This window comes from Xiphias gladius, chromosome 6, assembly GCF_016859285.1.
Source record: "Xiphias gladius isolate SHS-SW01 ecotype Sanya breed wild chromosome 6, ASM1685928v1, whole genome shotgun sequence".
NCBI classification, from domain to species: Eukaryota; Metazoa; Chordata; class Actinopteri; order Istiophoriformes; family Xiphiidae; genus Xiphias; species Xiphias gladius.
The window spans coordinates 8725051-8744439 of NC_053405.1; the positions used below are offsets into that span (position 1 = coordinate 8725051).

The 19389-nt window shown below is 38.4% G+C and overlaps 1 protein-coding gene across 14 annotated transcripts in view; it reads right to left on the reverse strand.

Annotated features, from left to right (window-relative positions):
- Window positions 1-19389, reverse strand: part of sgip1a (SH3GL interacting endocytic adaptor 1a) — an 83191-nt gene that overhangs the window by 27629 nt on the left and 36173 nt on the right. For 12 of the 14 annotated variants that reach the window (XR_005707557.1, XM_040128126.1, XM_040128131.1 and 9 more), the window contains 6 exons: window positions 7107-7170; window positions 6352-6376; window positions 5498-5560; window positions 4897-4960; window positions 3548-3723; window positions 332-340 (listed from right to left, as the gene is read on the reverse strand). Coding sequence is in view for 13 of the 14 variants with exons in the window: in XM_040128126.1 (XP_039984060.1) it covers window positions 332-340; window positions 3548-3723; window positions 4897-4960; window positions 5498-5560; window positions 6352-6376; window positions 7107-7170 (401 nt within the window). In the remaining variant the exon portion in view is untranslated. The remainder of the gene's footprint in view (window positions 1-331; window positions 341-3547; window positions 3724-4896; window positions 4961-5497; window positions 5561-6351; window positions 6377-7106; window positions 7171-19389) is intronic. The other 2 variants (XM_040128130.1, XM_040128125.1) reach the window with 1 other exon arrangement.

Genomic DNA, 19389 nt, shown 5'->3' on the forward strand with positions numbered 1-19389 from the left:
CCAAGTAACTAGGCAAACAAATCACTTTTCCTGTGCCAAATATACTGAGCAGTCACATACATGCATCTGTCCATATATAACACCACAATGAAACACACTCATACCAGAAGAGAAATCACTTAATATTGGCCATTTTCCCAATAAATGCTGGGCCAATAATAAGACCTACAGTTATTACATACTGGGTTAATATCATGCTTCATATGTAGTTAGCCTATTTTCAGCAACACAGAGCAGATTATAGAAGCCAGTTAAGAGGGATGAAAGAGTTAATAGTCAAGAAACATAAAAAAAAGATATAAACACAACAACATGCAAAGCAAACGCTTACCGGACTCCTCTACAGACGTTAGCATCATCATTAGAGGAAGCAGAACATCAAAGAGAAAGGAGAGATAAAGAGAAGAGGCAGGTGGAGTTGTTAGAAGATTGGAGCAGAAAGTATATTAACATTGCAAAGCAAAACATCTGTGTACAATGCCGGCAGTCATCTAAATCAACTGCAATTATTTATATAGACAAATAAAGGCGGTGTGGTACTGCGGTTCTTCACTGCATTCAGTCAAACCTTCATCCCTCCACCTACACATTACCCCCAACTACGGCTAACACGGAGTGAACACAGAATCCTGGCTAAGGTTTTATGTGAAATAAGCTGTTAACTTCCATCTTCATGTCCCTCTCACAGAGCCTGTGTACATATGAATAATTCATGCAGAATGTGCCGAATAATACCATGGAAATTAGGCTCATGCAGTCTGCTAAATACAACACTCAGTATCCCAGATATGTATAATACTTGGCATGTGTCTCTCAGTTGGGGTAAGATCTTGCAATGTTATATTCACATGAAGAAATCCAATGTTAAGTGCAAGATCATTATTGTGTAGAGTCTAAGGAATTTCAATGATATTCAAATGGCTGTGGGTTGTTATCAAGTGTGACTTGTATTTGAAAAGAACACCAAGTCATAAATGTTTTAGCCTGGGGATAAAGTTTTACTGGATTAGTCCAAGGAAAAGGAAGACCTAGAAAGAAGGGTAAAGAATCTGTGTTTGCTTTTGGAGGCTAGTTAACATTTGGCTCCTCATCCTCTTTTCATCAGACAATTTTTATTGTCAGTCCATAGCCAAGGTAAGCCTGGGTTGCCAGGGACTGGGAGTGACTGTGTGAGTCATGTAATTTATGTGTGAGGGAAAAGCTCTTTCTGGGCAGCTGTAATGCTAATTTAAACTGGTAGGGGTGAAGTTGGAGTTTTCATATTCACCATTGCAGGCCAGTAATTCCAATGTCATTATCTTGGTTAACATTCGGGTGCCTTGACTGCATTATATGAATTTCAAGAAGATGGAGGGGAAAACTTATTTCTGATTACTTGTCTAAGAAAAAAGCATCCACACATCCTGATCAGAATGATAACACCACAAAGCAAAAAAGCCCCAAAACCAATTCTTAACATATAAATTAACATATTTTCATTACTGATTAATCTGTCAATTATTTTTGTGACTAACAAATTAATCATTTACTCGATAAAGGGATCAGTAAGGAAATGGTGAAAAATGCCTATAACAACCTCCCCGAATCCAGGTGATCTCTAAAAATTGTTAAAAGTCTAAAAACAAAAGATATCCAATTTGCGATGATAGAAAACTGATAAATCAATGAATCCTCAAATCTGAGGAGACTGAACTTGTTAACATTTGGCATTTTGTTGGACTAATGATTTTACGGTTAATCCTTTATTAAATTTGTCGTTGATTAATTCCCTGTTGATTGACTAATCTATTAAACTGGGCAGACACTTTGTTTTCATTAATCTTGCATATTGCGTTAATTCACATTACACATTCACTATATACACTTTATATGCTCACACTGTACGAATCAAAACAACTGGTTGTGACATGGGTGGCCACACTAAACATAAACATGGAACCCCCATTGACAATTTCTTTTGAATTGTCCGTTGACAGTAAAGTTTATTCGAACAAGATGTTTTTACTAAAAGAGAAAAACTGTGTTAGTGTGTGCAATTCTACTATGAACAAAAAGCAAGAAGAACAAAAGAAAAATATGGAGCTGCAGATTGATGGATGGGAAGAGAACAATATGGTCTGTCTGTTTTGCAGTGAATCTTATTGCAGAGAAAGATCTCAGTCATGACTACACTAGCCACAACATGTAAAATACTACTCCATTAATATTAAAACAAGTTCATTACAGTTTATAAAAAAGTCTTTTGACAGTAGCTTTATGGGAAATAGGATGGAGGAACTGCTGACCAAAATATCTGACATGCCTAGAATCCATCTGATCATCTGACAGCCAGATTAATGATCATTCATGCAATTAATAGGGGATCTTGACCCCTGTGGAATTGCAGGTCGAATGACAACTAATCTGGCAGAAATTCTGCCCAATTCTAAAACTGGTCAGGGGTGATCAGTCCTGGGTAAAAATTGTCCATAATCAACCAGTGTCCAACTATACTTCTACTACACACAGGCACACTACAATTATCAGCATGAAAAGACATTCACACCTGAGCAGATGAACAGAGTCAGTGGGTGAACACACTGAGTCTGGATTGAATTATTAAGGACTTAAGATCAGATGACCACAAGCAGTCTCACTGTGCAGCAAACCGACACACAGCTTCATTGTGCCCACTTTCCTACTTGAATTATTCAAGGCGGACACCCAAGCTAACTGTCCTCAATGGAGAACATAGGAATTATGCGTAGGAGCCAGAAAGGTAAGGGAGGCCAAAGCCTGCTTTGGAGTGCCACTGCTAATTACAGGCTGTCTAAAGGGGATGTGTGCTTGAATTTGGACTCATCAGCTGAGCTACATCACTTCAAACAAGACCTTCACACCCTACCATTTGGCAGCAGCTCGTCGTCAGATGGTTTTCTACTCTGGTGAGACATCCAGTGCCATCTTGTGTTAAATGGCACTGGACTAAACGGGAGAACACTGTGGTCACTGACAGCACTGACCACAGTATCACAAACATCACAAATTAACTGTATGGAATCATATAATCAGCTGACCCCAACTCATTACAGGGACAGGGATTGTGATTTCAGTCTAGGGTTCAAACCAGAGACATAATGTACTCTTGCATACTGGCTCATTAAAACAAACTACTTCTGTTTTCATGCAGAGACCCAAGAAAAGTGAAGCACTGACCTATTTAGAATCCCAAAACAGTGGGATAAAGTAGAATACATGTTGTAGAAAAAAGATAGTAGCTCAGTAGATACAAGCACACACATCATGCATTATCTCAGTTGGAAAAAAACCATCAGTATGTGAGACAAGTTGAAACAGTTGCATATCAAAGACAACATCTAAACAACAAAAATGCACGGCCATATCTGTGCACATAAAAATATCTACTTCTACACATTAAAGGGCAATTAAAGAGGATGAAGACAAGAAGCAGGGGAGATTTGCACGTGCACACTGTAACCATCTAAACACAAAGCCCTCTGTGAATGACAGCCAGCAGTGAGAGGGCAGTCACGTCAAAGCTACTCACCAGAGGAGACGGGGAAAGAGCTATATTGCCTATGGAGGCTTTTAGCTCGTCGACCGAGGGCACCGCCACGACACGATCAGCTGGCAGCGGCTTGATCTTGATTTTGAACTTTTTCCGGTGGTCCTCCTCTTCTTCTGACTCATCAGAGGAGAAGAAGTGGGACTTCTTGGTGGTAGGTGGGAGCACAGCGTCAAGGAAAGCAAAGTTCCCTTCCTCAAACAGTCAAGGATTTATTTAACATTTGACTTACGTGTTATAAAGGCAACTATGTGACTGTGTTGGAGCTTTCAAACTCAGAAACATCGCTGGTGAAACTAGCTTCACTACCTTGGTGACTGTTTTAAAATCTCTAATTTCTCAATTAAAACTTGTGTTTCTGCAGGGAAGGCCATCGCTCTTTTCTTTGTTCTGATTTTTTAAAACCTGCGTCTCTACTTACTAATCATATAGCCTTGTCTATTCCTAATTAATATGGTTTATTATTATTATTATACAAATAATTATATTTTGTAGTGCTAGTGCTCTATAAAAAAAACCTCTCTGCACAGCTGATAAAGTAGATGGAGAAAATATTATTATATATTATTTTTGGGGGTGGAATGACGCCAATTGGGACCTTGCAAATATTACCGGTAAATTAACTGATAGGTAACTATTATGGCCAAGACTTAAAACAAATACAGGGTTAAATTTGCTATACACATATTTGACAGTCCATGTCCCTCGAAATGAGATCAAATTTTCAACCTGCTGAGGAGGTAATCGCAAAGCGAACATAATATCACCTTCATAACAAACAGCCAAATAGAACAAAGCCGAGCGCCGCCTCTGCTCAGGACTACCTGGCAGCAGGGAGAATCACTGTATTGATTTCACAGAAGGGTTGTGGGGCTTTTCCTCACTTCTCTGCAACTTCCAGTTCACGTCTGGTGCGTCAATGACTCGTTCTTCTGTAACAGTGTTATATGCTGTGCCTTATTAACTTTATTTAGATCTTTTTTAATTGGCGGTTTTTACACTTTGTTAAGCAGTTGATGCATATTATCATCATTGTACGTCAAGTGGAGTTTTTTTTGTGTGTGGATTTCTCTGTAAAAAACAGAATATTTGATAATATAGATTTGTTTCCACTAATTTTGCAGCCGCATCAGATTTGAGAGGGGATGAAGTACATTCGCCAGTAAATGAGATTTACTACACAAACTGATCTCCTATCAGTATGCAAATATTTAACAGATCTTGTACTAGATAAGGAAGCAATCCATTTTTACTAAGCTAAAGTGACATGGCAGAGAAAAATGAAGCAAATTATTCCCGTCAAATTACAAATCAAATAGCGCTGAGGATATCTCCCTCTTCTGACTCCTCATCAGGTCTTATGCTGTAGCCCTCATCATCCACCTCAGGAGAGTTCTGAAACACAAACAGTGAGTCAATGTAAATCTCTTAAAATGTCTGTATACTGTCATGTTATCTGTAACACACTGCTGTGATATTAGTTGGATGAAGATAAAATTCTCACAGGGAAGCAGCAGTTGGTTCAAAGAGTACCATAGGTTAATTGAGCTAGTTCCCTCCGACCTTTTCAGATGATAAATACTGAGACTTCCAGACGTAAAATATGCTAGGTTCGCTGCTAAATGAAACAAGACCGAATGGATATTGACAAAGTCATAAACTTAACCTACAATGCAAGCAATAAAATGCAAATGATAATAGTTAAACCCATTGACTTGATTTACTATCTGTAATCAATGATTTCATTTCACCATTGATTTTACAATAATACAGATCAATACATTAAGCAAATTCAAGGCAGATAAAAACAAAGCAGCGACATTAAAATTGAATTTAAAAAAAAGAAAATGTGAGTTGATGTTGACTGAATCAGCTGAATCACCAGGTCAAATCAGTATAAAATAAAAATTCCACATTAGGGTTTTTACTTACATATCTGTCCCAGTCGATATCTCCGTAGAAGCCATTCGGGGCCCCGTTGGTCTTCTTCTGAGACTGAGAAGAGAAAAACGGTATGATTAAAAAACCGGTGGTACATATATATTCATACATATACATTCTGCAATACTGTGCTACCATTGAATGTGTTTCTATGTTACCTACTACAGTGGAACAATGGTGCAACTAATTTGGCCCTATAAACCCTAATCCTGTGTTCTCTGGATGTCAGCTCATGTGAGACTGTCCCAACGTTTTTCTGCTTTCCTCTAACAGGCCCTAATGTGTTCTTTCTTTTGACCTTTTTCTTGTTTGCAAATTCTAAGGTCATCAAATTAAATACCATTTTGGTGGTACTAATAGTTCCTAATGCTCTCCTGATGATGATGATGATGATGATTATTGTTGTTATCCTACATGCTTAAAATAGTCCAGCAGTGTTGTATAGATTTAGGTCTCATCAGGCTGTCCCCAGATGTCACTGGGGAATATCCCACTGCCCTTTTTGTTTTTTCCCCTCCTCAATCCCCCCTCAGAGAGCCTACTAATGAAAAGATAGCTGAAACAGCAACACTGGCGACTGGCTAAGGGGTTGAAGAATGTACTGTGGTGTCTATAACAAATCTAAGCTCTACATGCTACACTACCCTACTACTAGAGGACTAGAGTTGAGTTCAGTACCGATTCAACCTCTTGGGGTTCCTGGCAAGTAAAAAGAACACAGAAAACAAATAATGTACCTCACAATCACCAGACTTGATTTCCTTCCGTAATACATGTGCAATCTGAAGACTCATTTACAAATGAATAAAATGGCTGATATATATTAAATATTTTCTGTTACTTACACCCCCGTCTCTGTCTGGGGACCCCCTGTGAGAAGTTAAAGAAGAAGAAAAAATGAAATGAGAACATAAAAGTAATTTAACATGCAAGCCCTTCATTTTGAAATCAAGTGCTCTACTAATTAGTCGAGCCGAAATATTTAAAAGGGGTAGTCAAGGAAAAACTTTTTCACACTACCATGCACACACACTTATTCACTCACAAATCAACTCCCAGAGACATCCCAGCACAGTAAGCGTCTAATGCTTTAGTTACAAATTGGCTAAACACCCCTGGAATCACTCAAAGATTCATCAAATACTTCGTACTTGATCTAATTGGTCTATTAAGTGTATTTTGGATCCTGCAGCATTTGCATTATTTCATAACATTTATGCCAGGATATGAAAGAAATAACATCAGCTGTATGCAAACAAGCAAGGTCAAAAGCATTGATAACATTAAGTATTGACACATTATTTTGGAGATCCATAACAAAATGTCACGTAGGATTCATACTGGAAGTTTAACTGATCCAATAAAACAACACAAAACACAATACACCACTGTGGATCATGGCTGCTATAGCCTCTTAGACTCTACAAAGTTAATGGAAGCAGCTGTCTAACCTCTTTCTGACAGGAACTGTACTTAATTGTTCTCACTTATTCTAATCCTTTCATTCTTCTGTAATGCATGAGCTGCTGTCGGATACCAGTTTTATTTCAGCAGTGAAACGACTAATATCCTGTGTTTGGGAAGAAGAATCAGGACTTACGTAGAGTCATTGTCCTTCTCTTTCTTCCGTATCCCAAAGGCCTTCCTGGTACGCTTTTTCAATCCTGGGGAGAAAGAAAAGAAAAAAGGGTGAATTCTGGCATGAAGAGACACCAAAGGTACGGCTAAAAGTAGTGTCTGTGGGTGGGTTAAAGGTTGTGTGGGGTAAGCTGTTCGGTATCTATCATCCGTCATCAAAGCAACAGTTTTATGTATTATTGAGTGACTTAATGCGTCAATGTGAAGGCAAAGACAGTCTTTCAGAACTAAAACTGTGTTCTTGGTCATCACAGGTGGACCGACAGTCTTGGAATCTTCAAGGCCTCTTTTGGGCATGGAAAATTGATTAGCACTGCAAAAATCAATGTGCCAAGATTTTAACAAAAATATCTTAGATAGCCACGGAGCACAGAGGAACCTGCCGTAGATCACACAGGTAATAATATACAAAAAATAAGTCCATTGTGCTGCAAAGAGCATGTGAGATTCCTAATGTACTAATTAGCCTTGTGATTGCCAGTTTGAAAAACTCAGCTGAAGAATTCAACAAAGCTCAACCTCCCATCCCTCCACATCTACAACATCTACATGCAGGCTTATCCCTGAACACGGCATTAGATCTCCTGCTGCAGCTTTGTGAGTGTGTGTGTTGGCCTCACGGAAACGTTCAGTAGTTGTTGGAAAAAAAAAAGGTCTTAAACACAAACTCAGGACCTTGAAACAGACACTTTAACCCTGTAAAGAAGGTGGACAGTGTGCACATCTGACCCCAGTTGAGTCCAGCTGGAGGACAAAAGTAGCATACAAAAGGAAAAGGAGAGATACTGCAGTGTGTCCACACAAGGAAAAATGTAAGGATGCAACATTTCAATCATATTTTGACTAGGGCTGCAACGAATATTTTTTATTATTGATTAATCTGATGTTTATTCTCTAGATTAGTAGGAAAATAGTGAAAAATGTCAATCCCAGTGTCTCATAGTCCAAGGCTGTGTCTTCAGACTCAAATCAATTAACCAGGTGTCGAAATGCACTCAAGATGCATTCCCTCTAAATTTACAAGAAATGGTTTACACAAAATCAACAGAAATAGCATTGTGTTGAATTAGTTTGTTACACTACAGTATCATATTTTACTCATGATATTCACTGATTAACTTCCCATTATTTTTAATAAATAATAGTAGTTTTTCCCTTTCATTTCTATCAAATCAAATATTGTTCTATCCCCTATGAGGAATTTCAATGACAACCCATTTTGAATTTATTCTAGCTCTCATATACAATTGTTTTGTTATCTTTAAAATTAACTACTGTCCTGTAAAATTATGCTGAACAACCTAATCTGAAATGCTCCTGTCTTGTTCTTACCCCAGATGAAAGCCCAGTTGTCCCCCTCCATTTCCTCTCTGATAATTCCTTGACTGTCATTCTTCCTTGCCCGTATCTGGTTGTGAACTCATATCAGACACATCATTTCATTACCAACCTCTCTCTTCCTCATACCACATACACACTAAGCCTCAGGGCTGAAATCTGATGCTACCTCTCACCAACCCACACCCATGACAACACACACACACACACACACACACACACACACACACATAAACACACTAACAAGGTATCATGCTCCTGTCCTTGATCTGCATTTGTTACTTAAATTCAACAACATTGACTCCACTCATGAATTAAAGACAAATGTCGTCAGCATAGCAAATTAATAAAAAAATTAACATCTTAAAATTAAGATACATTATATATGTAACTTTGAGCTCATGAAAAGCCACATAAGACCATAGAAAATGGAATTGAAATACCAAATTCCAATTTAGTGCTAAACATGCAAGGTGTACCTGCATTCAAAGTGTATACATGAAATTCCTTGGTTTGAGAGATTTCTTGACTACAGTCATCTTTGCATCAGCAGGGCCGCAAACAAAATGGGAAATCCACCCAAAACGGCCTGCTTGCCATGAAGAGTCTCACCCAGAAACACCCTCTCTTTGATCCTGCAAACGTTAAATCGGCCTTACTTCCTATGAACAGAGCTACTGTCACGGCTCAAATAAATGTCCCACTGCACTCACAAGCTCAAATTCAAACACTTGTCCTAATATACACAAAGGTAATTTTAAGAGCATATGCAGAGACATGCACACACCTCAAGAAACAGAGCCTGATGTATATTCATGGCCACTAGGTGATCAGGAGTTAGGAAGCAGCCATTTCTATAAAAGCTGCCAAATTGAGGGAAGGACGGGAAAATATGATATGTGTGAGATGTATGATAATTATACATGTTTGTAATTGAAAACAGAAAACAGGTAGCAAACATCTGCCTTCTCTTACAAGAAGATGACTTTTGTGAAAAAAATCTTGACAGCCAAATGCTCTTTTGTATATTTTCACATTGTACATTTATTTGTTATCAAAAACAGATATTTCTGTTTGCAAGTTGTTTAAGTAACAGTGTTCAAGGTACTGCATCACTATCTACCTTTTACCTTTAGGATAACACTGTTTTGCTTATGGTGACTTGTCAATGCAAGATGTCTCACAAGTTGAACATTTAGAAATTTACAACTGTAGCCTTGAGCAAGGCAATAAATGACTGAACAAAATTTTCCAAAGTATCTTGTTAAGAACAATACTTTTGTAGGGAGGGTGCTGGAACTATAGCACTATGTGTTTTTTGCTATCTGCTCAATGTGTTGTATTGTACAGATACAAAGAAAATGTTGTAGACTTATGCACACATACACAGACACTTAACCCCCCACTCACCCAGCTAAAGTACTGAGGGTTAATTTAATCGAAGCCTGACCAAAGATATTTTTTTTCTCATTCTGTGGCTCGACAGTTTCCCTGAATCTGATCTTAGTGAGGCATCTGTTGCGCTCTCTCAGCCCATAATGTAATGGACGGATAGAGCTTTAATTGTTCCTTCAACAACTGTTCTACAAAGGCATCAAATGACAGTGAGTTCTTCTCAGCCCCTTGCTTTTATTACTCCATGGAGTCTGATATTGTCTCATCTGGATCGACGCTCAAAGTCTATCAGCCTGGCATCTAACTGAATCCGAGGTTTCTTATTTTATTTATTTTGTGCCTGATACCATTCAGAAAATGTTTTCTCTGTTGTGGCTCAGTTTAGTGCTAACTGTTGATTCAGTGTCAAAATGTGGTTGTATAAAATTATCCTCCATGATGCTGCTAGCCAGGGTGGCCTGGTTTTCTTCTTCATCAATAAATGGCTTGCATTATGCTGGCTTCTCTTTTTTCACTTTAGGCACCATCACATAAAGGCATACTAGGACTTATTTTTAAGATTTTGAGTCTTGTCTGTTTTTAAACGGTACTTTCATTTCAGCAGGCTGTATTTAATCCAATTTGTCAGAAGCACATTTCTTTACGCTGCCATTTTGTTTCAGGCTAAGGCTGATGTCTTCAATAAATTCCTTTCTCTCACCCCTCTTTTGGCCTCCCATCTTTTTCTTCCTTTAGGTCTGTTTGACTGTCCTGTATATCCAGTGGTGCCCCCAAGCAAGAGCTGACAGGTTTACAGCTATGCTAATGAAACAGTATTCTCTGTGTGTGTGTGTGTGTGTTTATGTGTGTTTGGATGTGTCAATGTGCACATGGAAGCTGTGCCGAGGCTGCAACAGAAATATGGCATTTTCAGGAATACATAAGATTGAAATCTGATTTGATACTTCACTTTATTTTCATTTTATTGTCTCTACCTATGGTTTTCCTTTGTGAACTTAATTTTATTTTATTGGCTTGTTCTTTGTGAATATTATTTGGGGAAACTTAAAGGAACAAAAACAACCACTGACAGACTGCCAGAAATTATGGGAAAACACATATAGCTTTAAAGCAGAGAGCATCATGCAGCAGCATGCGTTCTTCCATGTAGCATATCTGTCCATACGCTGCACTTTCAATAAAGTGTACATCTACATATTTCTTATATTAAACTATAGAGGGTGGGAATACCTGACACCAATAATACAAATTAGAATTAACCAGAATAATGTAGTTTAATTGCTCAGATCATTAGAAGATTTAATATTTTGATCTCCACAGATACCCACATTTCAACTGACCAATGTTACTTAAAAATAGTAATAAATGAATATTCCAAGTTTAGAGTGGAGAATCTGATTGGATGACATGAATGTAAAAGAATACATGAATGCATATGGCAGGGTTTAAATAACGGAGAGGGAAATAACAGAGTGTGCTGTACACATGGTTTAATGACTTAATAGCTTCCGTTCAGACGGATGCTAGCACAAGTGCTAAAGTAATTTGCGGTCTCTTCTCAAGACCCAGTAATACAATTCTAGGAAAAGCCAAAGGACATGAAGCCAAATGGGACAGGACACTGCCAAACCTAAAAAACTACATGACGACTGAATTATAGCAGTACACTGACCAGAATTAGTCATTCGGAACGTTTGCCCTGGAAGGCAAAAAAAAAAAAACAACACAAAAAACCCATCCATTTCTTTTTATAGCGTGTCTGTGGGACTCAATAGTAATTTCTAGGGAGTTATTTTCCGGGTAATGTTTATCTGGTCTGAAAAGGGTTTTGAATCTAGGGCTCAGGATAATCTTGGACAAGTGGGACTCTAAATTTAGAAAGGGGCCCAAGAAGTGAAAACAAACTCCCAACAAGAGGAACACCGCCCATAGCAGTGAGAGTGTGTGTTGTTATTATAGATCTGTGAGGTCCGCCCTTCAACCTAGAGGAAGTGCTTGCCACTAACACTTCCTTCAATAAAAAAAAAAAGGAACCAGCTTGGAATACTGCAATTATACCTTTCTCCCATTATTAAATCGCGTGCACAATGCACAAGAACTCATTCCAAGCTTTCACCATCAGCATGAAGATTTACACTTGGGAGTTATCCAGTTCAAACACAATGGTGCTGCATGGCAATAGTTTTTCACAAAATAAGGTTCAGTGGTATTTATACATATGTATATATGTTTTTGAAGCGAGGGCGGAACAATACTCATTCAATTTGTGACTGAGGTTTTTCTAGAGCGTGAGCCTGAGAAAAACAACTTAGAAAGCACTCTTCTAATTCTAAAGCTATCTAGAAAATATTACTATATCCATGCCATTGGCAATTTTAGAAAAGTCGTATCTAAAGGCCCACAGAATCTGGCAGCTTTTAACCATAAATTGTAACCCTATACATTCAGATATATAGATCAACTTACAGATTTATAATTTGGTTAACTGTTCTCATATCCCAGCTCTCATCACGTTACACTTATTGCAGCATTTTTCATGTCATTTTTATTTTTGGATTAAATTAAACTAAAGTAAATAATGCTTTTATCATGTTTCCATCTAGTGCAGCCAAGGAATTGAAGCAAAAAGTCTTTAAGGTTTTGTGATTTCCTCTGTGCACCTATGGTGTTATTTCTTTCGGGCTTATACATGTTTGCTTCTGCCGGGGGGTTTCTTGTTCATTAGCCTCAGCTATATTTACCAGAGTCAGAGAACTGAACTTGAAGAGACAACATGCTCCGGACACACACACACACACACACACACACACACACGCAGAGAAATTTAAACCACATATGGCTGCACATACAGTATAAGATAACCTTTTAAGTAGAGCTCTACTTCTGTTCAGGGGTAGTGGAAGCTGTTTAACAAGCTGCTCCAAAGGGGGCAGAGATGAAAGGGCTCTATTGGCTAACCCACCAACAAATCACACACACACACACACACACACACACACACAAACACACACACACACGCAGCTTGTGGTGTTGGTCACAGCAGTGTAGACCAGGCCAGGCCCCCCCAAACTTCGAATGGGAGACCTGTGCCGCTGTGAATAGTAAGTAGGATGGATGATAATACAACACTGAGATCTAGAAGCAGGAGCCTTGGAAATTCTTTGTTAAAAATAAAAAAGGAAGAAGACAAATTGATGTTTATGGCTTTTAAATACTAATTTAGTTCTGGGTGCATTTAATTAACTCTCCTTTGTTTTGTTTTATAAGTGAACATCTAAGAAAGTTGATCATCAATCTTAGAGTGGAGGAACCTGTTGATGTTTATAAATCCTGTGTGGTAAGCAGGTCAGAGCATGCTCAGGTAGTATGGGACGAGAGAACTGAAGTGTGAAGATGGTGTGTCATGTTGTGGGTATTGAGTCAAGGTGTTGACTAGGCATGAGGAAAGCACGTAGATGTACTGGCAGGCAGGGAGGCAGACAGGTTAGAAGACAAGGAGACTTGTAATTAATGGAACAGGAGGAAGGCTGGCAGGCACATAAACAAAACAGAAGAAAACCTGCAGACAGAATGGAAGTAAGGAGCCGTAAGTAGACAAGAAGGGAGAAGGCCGTGAGACAGGCAGGCAGGCAGAAAGACATGCGGTATACAAAATGAGAGATAGACAAGCATATTGCAAACAGGAGGTTTGAAAGGTTCTTTTTATGGAGTGACTCATCCATCCTCATGGCCCTGAGAGGCAGGAGGAGGAGGAGGCGGCAGGTGAGGCAAGATATGGTGCTTAAGACTGGCAGATATAGTAACGATGACCTCGCAGTGCTGAAATGATGCTGGGGCAGAAAAATGCTCCAATATCATGAGGAGACACGTGATGTGCAGCTATGCGAATGCAGCATCCATTTCAGTTCATGCACTGCTTTTGCAGAGCTGCGTGGAACTAAAAATCTGATCAGGAGAATCAACATTTAGGTGTATCGTTGAAAAAAGTAAAGCAGAAAAGACTGTGGATGTGCCATATGCTCCTATTCAGCAGCTACTATGCAACACGCTCAGAATTAACCTTTAAATATGAAGCAGCTGGTCTTAAGATTTAATTTATGTAGAGAGATGCCAACTAATGTCAGAGACATGAACATTTGCACAGACGCAGTTTCATAGACTGTAACACAAACATGGCAATGCACATAAAATCATTTAGTCTCCCACTGTCGGTCACTACTCTACTCTATCTCAACTAGCACAGGAAGGAAAAAAGCCATTTACTCAATTTCCCCCACCGACATTTTCCCTGCAAGTCTCAGAATTTAAGCTTCCACTTCTCTAACCCAGATGGAGGAAGAATCTGACAGAAAAGGCCAGGAAAGGAGAAGCTGTCTGTGGAAATGTCCCCCCTGTCATATTACCTTGCAGCACAAACAGAAAGCTAAGGTGGTATGGCATACGAAAATTTCCCAAATTGGCCATCGACACCTGCAGCCCAACTTTGTGTTTCTTTGCCAGTGTTTGCGTTTCAGTGAAAGAGTCAGTGTCAGTGTGGCAGAGGAAAGACAAAGAGATGGTGTCAGTTTGCGTTTGTGCCCGCGGATGCTAAAATTAGGCCTTGACTGTATTGTCCAGGTGGCTGCACTGTGAGCCATCAACTGTAACACTTGCATTAACAATGTACCCAGTGTATACACAAACACACACACATGCTAGGAATTGGATGGTATATACATGCCTGTTTTGCTGCATGGATGCATTATTTCAAAAAAAAAAAAAAAAAAAAATTTAAATTTAAAAAAAAAAAAAAAGGAAAAAAAAAAAAAAAAAGATGTTTCATTGACTGATGTCACCAACCACTAAGGAAAGTGGGTCAGTGCCAGAAACCATATAGCAGCATGCCGGCAGTTGGAGAGACAGTTTCAGAGATTAACAAAAGACGTATGAGAATGTCAAGATGGTGGTGATGCATCCATCTGTACAGCAGCACGGTTTCCTCTAAATATCTAATATTTTAATTATCTATTTAGATTTCTTTATTTTTTATTCTTTATTTTGACTACAATATCTAATGAAGAGATTAGGGAAGCAGTTTACATTTAAATTATCAATTAATCGATAGGTTAAATCTTTTATTAATTGATAAAAGCCATCTAAAACTTCCTAGAACCCAAGGTGATTTATACAAATTGGAGATGCTGGAACTAGAGCATGTTTTTCATTGATAAATGACTGATTAATAGGCTGATTGTTTCAGAACTATATCAGGCCACTGCTACATATCATGGCATTTGGTCTGACCGAGTTTGCAACACTTGTCTCAAGACAGGCTTTGATTTAAAAAAACAAAAAAAAACCCTTTTACAGTAGTAGTATATTCTAAGTTCAGACAGGTATTAAAAAATTGACATATTCAATTTTTCTTCAAAGCATGGTTAGTGGTGAGATCTTGTCACGTTTCTGTCTAATATGTTGCACAGTAAATGTTAAAAAAAAAAAAAAAAAAAACTATTTGTAACATAAAATGGTAAACAAGATGCAAAGAGCATGTAACAGTATGTATGTTTACATGATATAAAACAAGAGTGTTTCATTACCAATCTGTCCTTCTCTTCCACCCCCTTCATTTTTCTTCATCTCCTCCCCTCACCCCCTCTGTCTCTATAAACAGCCAACACTCATGGTTCCCATCCCCAGGCTTCAAATAGCATCCGCCAAGGACTGTGTGGCAAACGACCCTGCTGCAGAGCCAACAAAGTGGCTTTTAACATGGATTTTTGCCACAAAGACACAGGGAGAAGATGTATTTTCCACCAGTCTGTTCATTTATTGACATAAGATTCCACAGATCAGAGAGGCAGATAAGGGAACCAAGTGCCCTCTCCGCCTCCAGCTGGTGCTCAAAGCACTCATGGTCATGCCACAGTCTGAAACTTCTATGATTTCCTACAAAGTCTGCTTGTTCCATGTAGGAATCAAACGAATCGTTGTTTCATACCAGATAAATATGATTCATAGTACAGCTGGGTGTTCAATGCATGACTGTGAACTTGTAAGATTCAATTAAAAATACACGCTGTGAAAGTTTAAGCATATTTCTCAAAACACTAGCAAATCACAAATGGGATTTTAAGCTCTTGAGAATTGGCCGGGATCAATTCTCTGAACTCTTTTTGGTTGGACTGCAACAGTGAGGCCAGCGCTACAAACGCGAATGTCTGTGACTGAGTGACTGACCGATGACATTATACCATTGGGTAGCCGAATGCCGCGTGAGTGAGTGATGAAAATACACAACTGGTCATCTGGCCGAGTGTTGGAGTTTCCCCACTGGCCGTTATTCTTTCAAAAATAAATTGGTGCAAACAGTTTCTATTGCGTCATCAGGGCGCGTTTACAGGCAGTGTTGCCAACTTAGCGCCTTTGTCGCTCGATTTACCAACTTTTCAAACCCCTTTAGAAACTTTTTTTCAAAAAAATATAACGATTTTTCGCAGTGCAGAAAAGCAGCTTGGAAATGGCTTGGAAGTGACTGCTAGTTAACATGTAGACTTTATGGGTTTAATGAGTTTCAGTCACTATTTCAAACTTGTTCTGACAACAGAAACAGAAAAACACGTAAATGAAACCAGTTTTATTGGGAGTTTGGCTGTATTAAAATACTGTATATGTGAGCACAGAGAGCAGGAGAGAAGCGAAAACAGATAAAGGGCTGAAACCGGCTAACACCAGGCAGAATGAAAATACAATGCGACGATGTCATGAACATGTCAATTAGCGTATTACATCATCCAGCGACATTTAACAACACTTTCGAGCAGGCTTTAGCTACTTTCCATTGAAAGTAGTTGTTTACAGCAGTCCTCAATTTCGCACATTTCACCAGCCATATACTAGGTTTTGACTGAGTCTTGTTTTAAAAACAGTCATAGTTCATTGTTCTGACATATAGGGCTCTTTCTACACCTACAGATACTGAAGCTAGTTTGAAGCTTCTAAAACTTGACAATAAATACATCTTGAGGGTGACCTGTTGTTGACGGGCAGTATTGCAGCATTTTTTTTTTATTTATTTATTTTTTAAATGCAGGCCCCTTCACATGTCTACAGAAAAAAGTGTATGTATTGGTGTTGCCAGACTACAGTTGACCTTGTAGGCTCCCCAACTCTCCCCTCGAGATGAGTCCCCAACTATTTCAATCATTTCCTGCAGATCACGTCAGCCACCACTGCAGGGAAAAAACAAAAAGTAAAAGTCCTCCCTCCTTCTTTCAGCCACATTAATCTGACCACCCAGCTGAACCCCATTACTACAGGAGGGTGAAATAGCAAGGCGAGACAAATATCCTTGTTTTATGCATGCTGCATTTCATAGTCACAGTCACCTGGCACATTGATTTAGCTGTGGAGTCACTTTTCGACAATCAGTTCGGCTAGAGAAGCAGTCATTCTGCAGATGCTGGGGAACAGTAAGAGCATTAGTCCAATTTGGGCGTCTTTTCTTTTTTTTTAAGCTCACTGTGCAAATCATCCTCTATAACCAGCACGCTGTGTGCTTGCTAAATGGGCCTGCTGTTCCTCATTCCTCATGGTAATGGTTCTATTCTCTCAAACTCAACTTTTCATAAATAAATGTAATTAATAAATTAAACTAGTTTTATAAAATGGCAAAACAATGTCACAGATAAATAGTTTTGTGTATTTAGAGATAGATTTGCATTTACTAAATAAATACAGGTCCATTTCCTGCACAAATTTACATACTGAAAAGAAAAGGAAAACATTTTGATGGTTACAAGTAAGGTTTGACACTGAAACGCGTCAACAACCTGAAGATAAGCCTCTAAAAGATATTTGGCAAGAAAGGTTTTACTTGCCTGATGTTAGACAGGCCACACGTGACGTCAGTTAGTGTGATATTGTCTAGTTTTCAAGGCTAAAGCTGCTCGGGTGTTGTAGCTTTTGGCTAGACAACAAAACACTACTGTAAGACATTTCCAGAATTGAGTGGATAGGTCAGCCTACAGGGATCGTGGCAAGGTCATCTTTTCCTCATGATCTGTCACATTTCAGTCCCTGTTTTATCATCATCATAGTACATACCGCATTAATACACAGCAGTTCAGTATCAGGATATGTGATTAAATATTTGTAGGTTGGAAATTAATAGAAATGCTGTCATTTGATGTAACAAATCTACAAATATATTACACAAAATATTATACAAGAACTTCATTGGGCTTCCTTTGAGTTGAATCTCTTTCAGGCCACTGCAACTTATCTTTAAGAAATGTCTGAAAGCACACATAACCAAAGCCAGAACTGCTGCAACCCTCTTGTGTCTGATATAAAATGTAATTTCCTTAACACACAACTTGTCCTACAGGCATAGAAATTATGACAACATTACACTGCTCAAGTGTTTGTCACCATACAAAAAGCAAGGCTGCTACAATTAATTCATTACACAAGGAAGGTCGGCTGCAGCTCCAACTGCACTTAAAAGATATTTCTGCTCACTTTCAAGGACATTGCAAATTCAATTTGAATGTATCCTCTTACTGCGGTAGGTCCCTGCTTGTCTTCGAGCTGGCCCAGGACTAAACCAGCAAAGAACTTTATTATCAATCCCCTCATTAATGTTAAGCTCAAGAGAGACAGGATGAGGAGTTGCCTCAATTACAATCACATATTGATTAAGAATCTCCTAGACGCCAATATAATTTACACTGAAGGGGTTAGAAAGCTAAGGAAAGTACAGTATATGGTGAGTTAAGGAGATGCAAAATCTTGCAAAAATGGTGCAACCATATTATATTTTTATGTAATACATGTATGAAATATTTTTAAAGGTTTTCTATATACAAATATGAAATGAAAAGAAAAAAAAATATCAAAGAAAGATTAATCATTTGTGAAAATCTCAGAAAATCTGATAAACTACCAGCCACAGAAATAATATCTGGCATATTCACTTGTAGCTTGTGTTTATTTTATTTACAGTATGTGTGTCCTATTTTAGAGTTAAAAAAAAACCAAAACACTACTGATCAACATACCATGTGTTTACTGGCATGTGATCTGTGTTTCTCTGTGTATCTCATAAGCATGTTTGTCAGGATTATCTGTCTGCAGCACTGCAGCAAAGCAGAACAAGCATCGTCACAATAAGATTGAGAAACCAACCATTTCAAGCCATGTTGAGCAATATTTTTTTTTACAAATTAAATGACTAAGGGTCGCTAGCACTGCTTATTTAACTGTGAATCAACAGCCTCAAAATGTAGTTCTAACCATATTTAACGCATGCTGGTATGCTGGTCTCACATGTCTTAAATAATACCCCCAAAATACCGGTGCATATAAAATTGTTAATGTATGTTCTGAGCTAAGGAATTCATGGCGGATAGCTGCAGTAACTGGTCCAGACCAAGCTAGAGGTGTGTGTGTGTGTGTCTATATATACACATACGTATGTACACAGATACATATACATACATACATACATATATGCATATATACATATACAC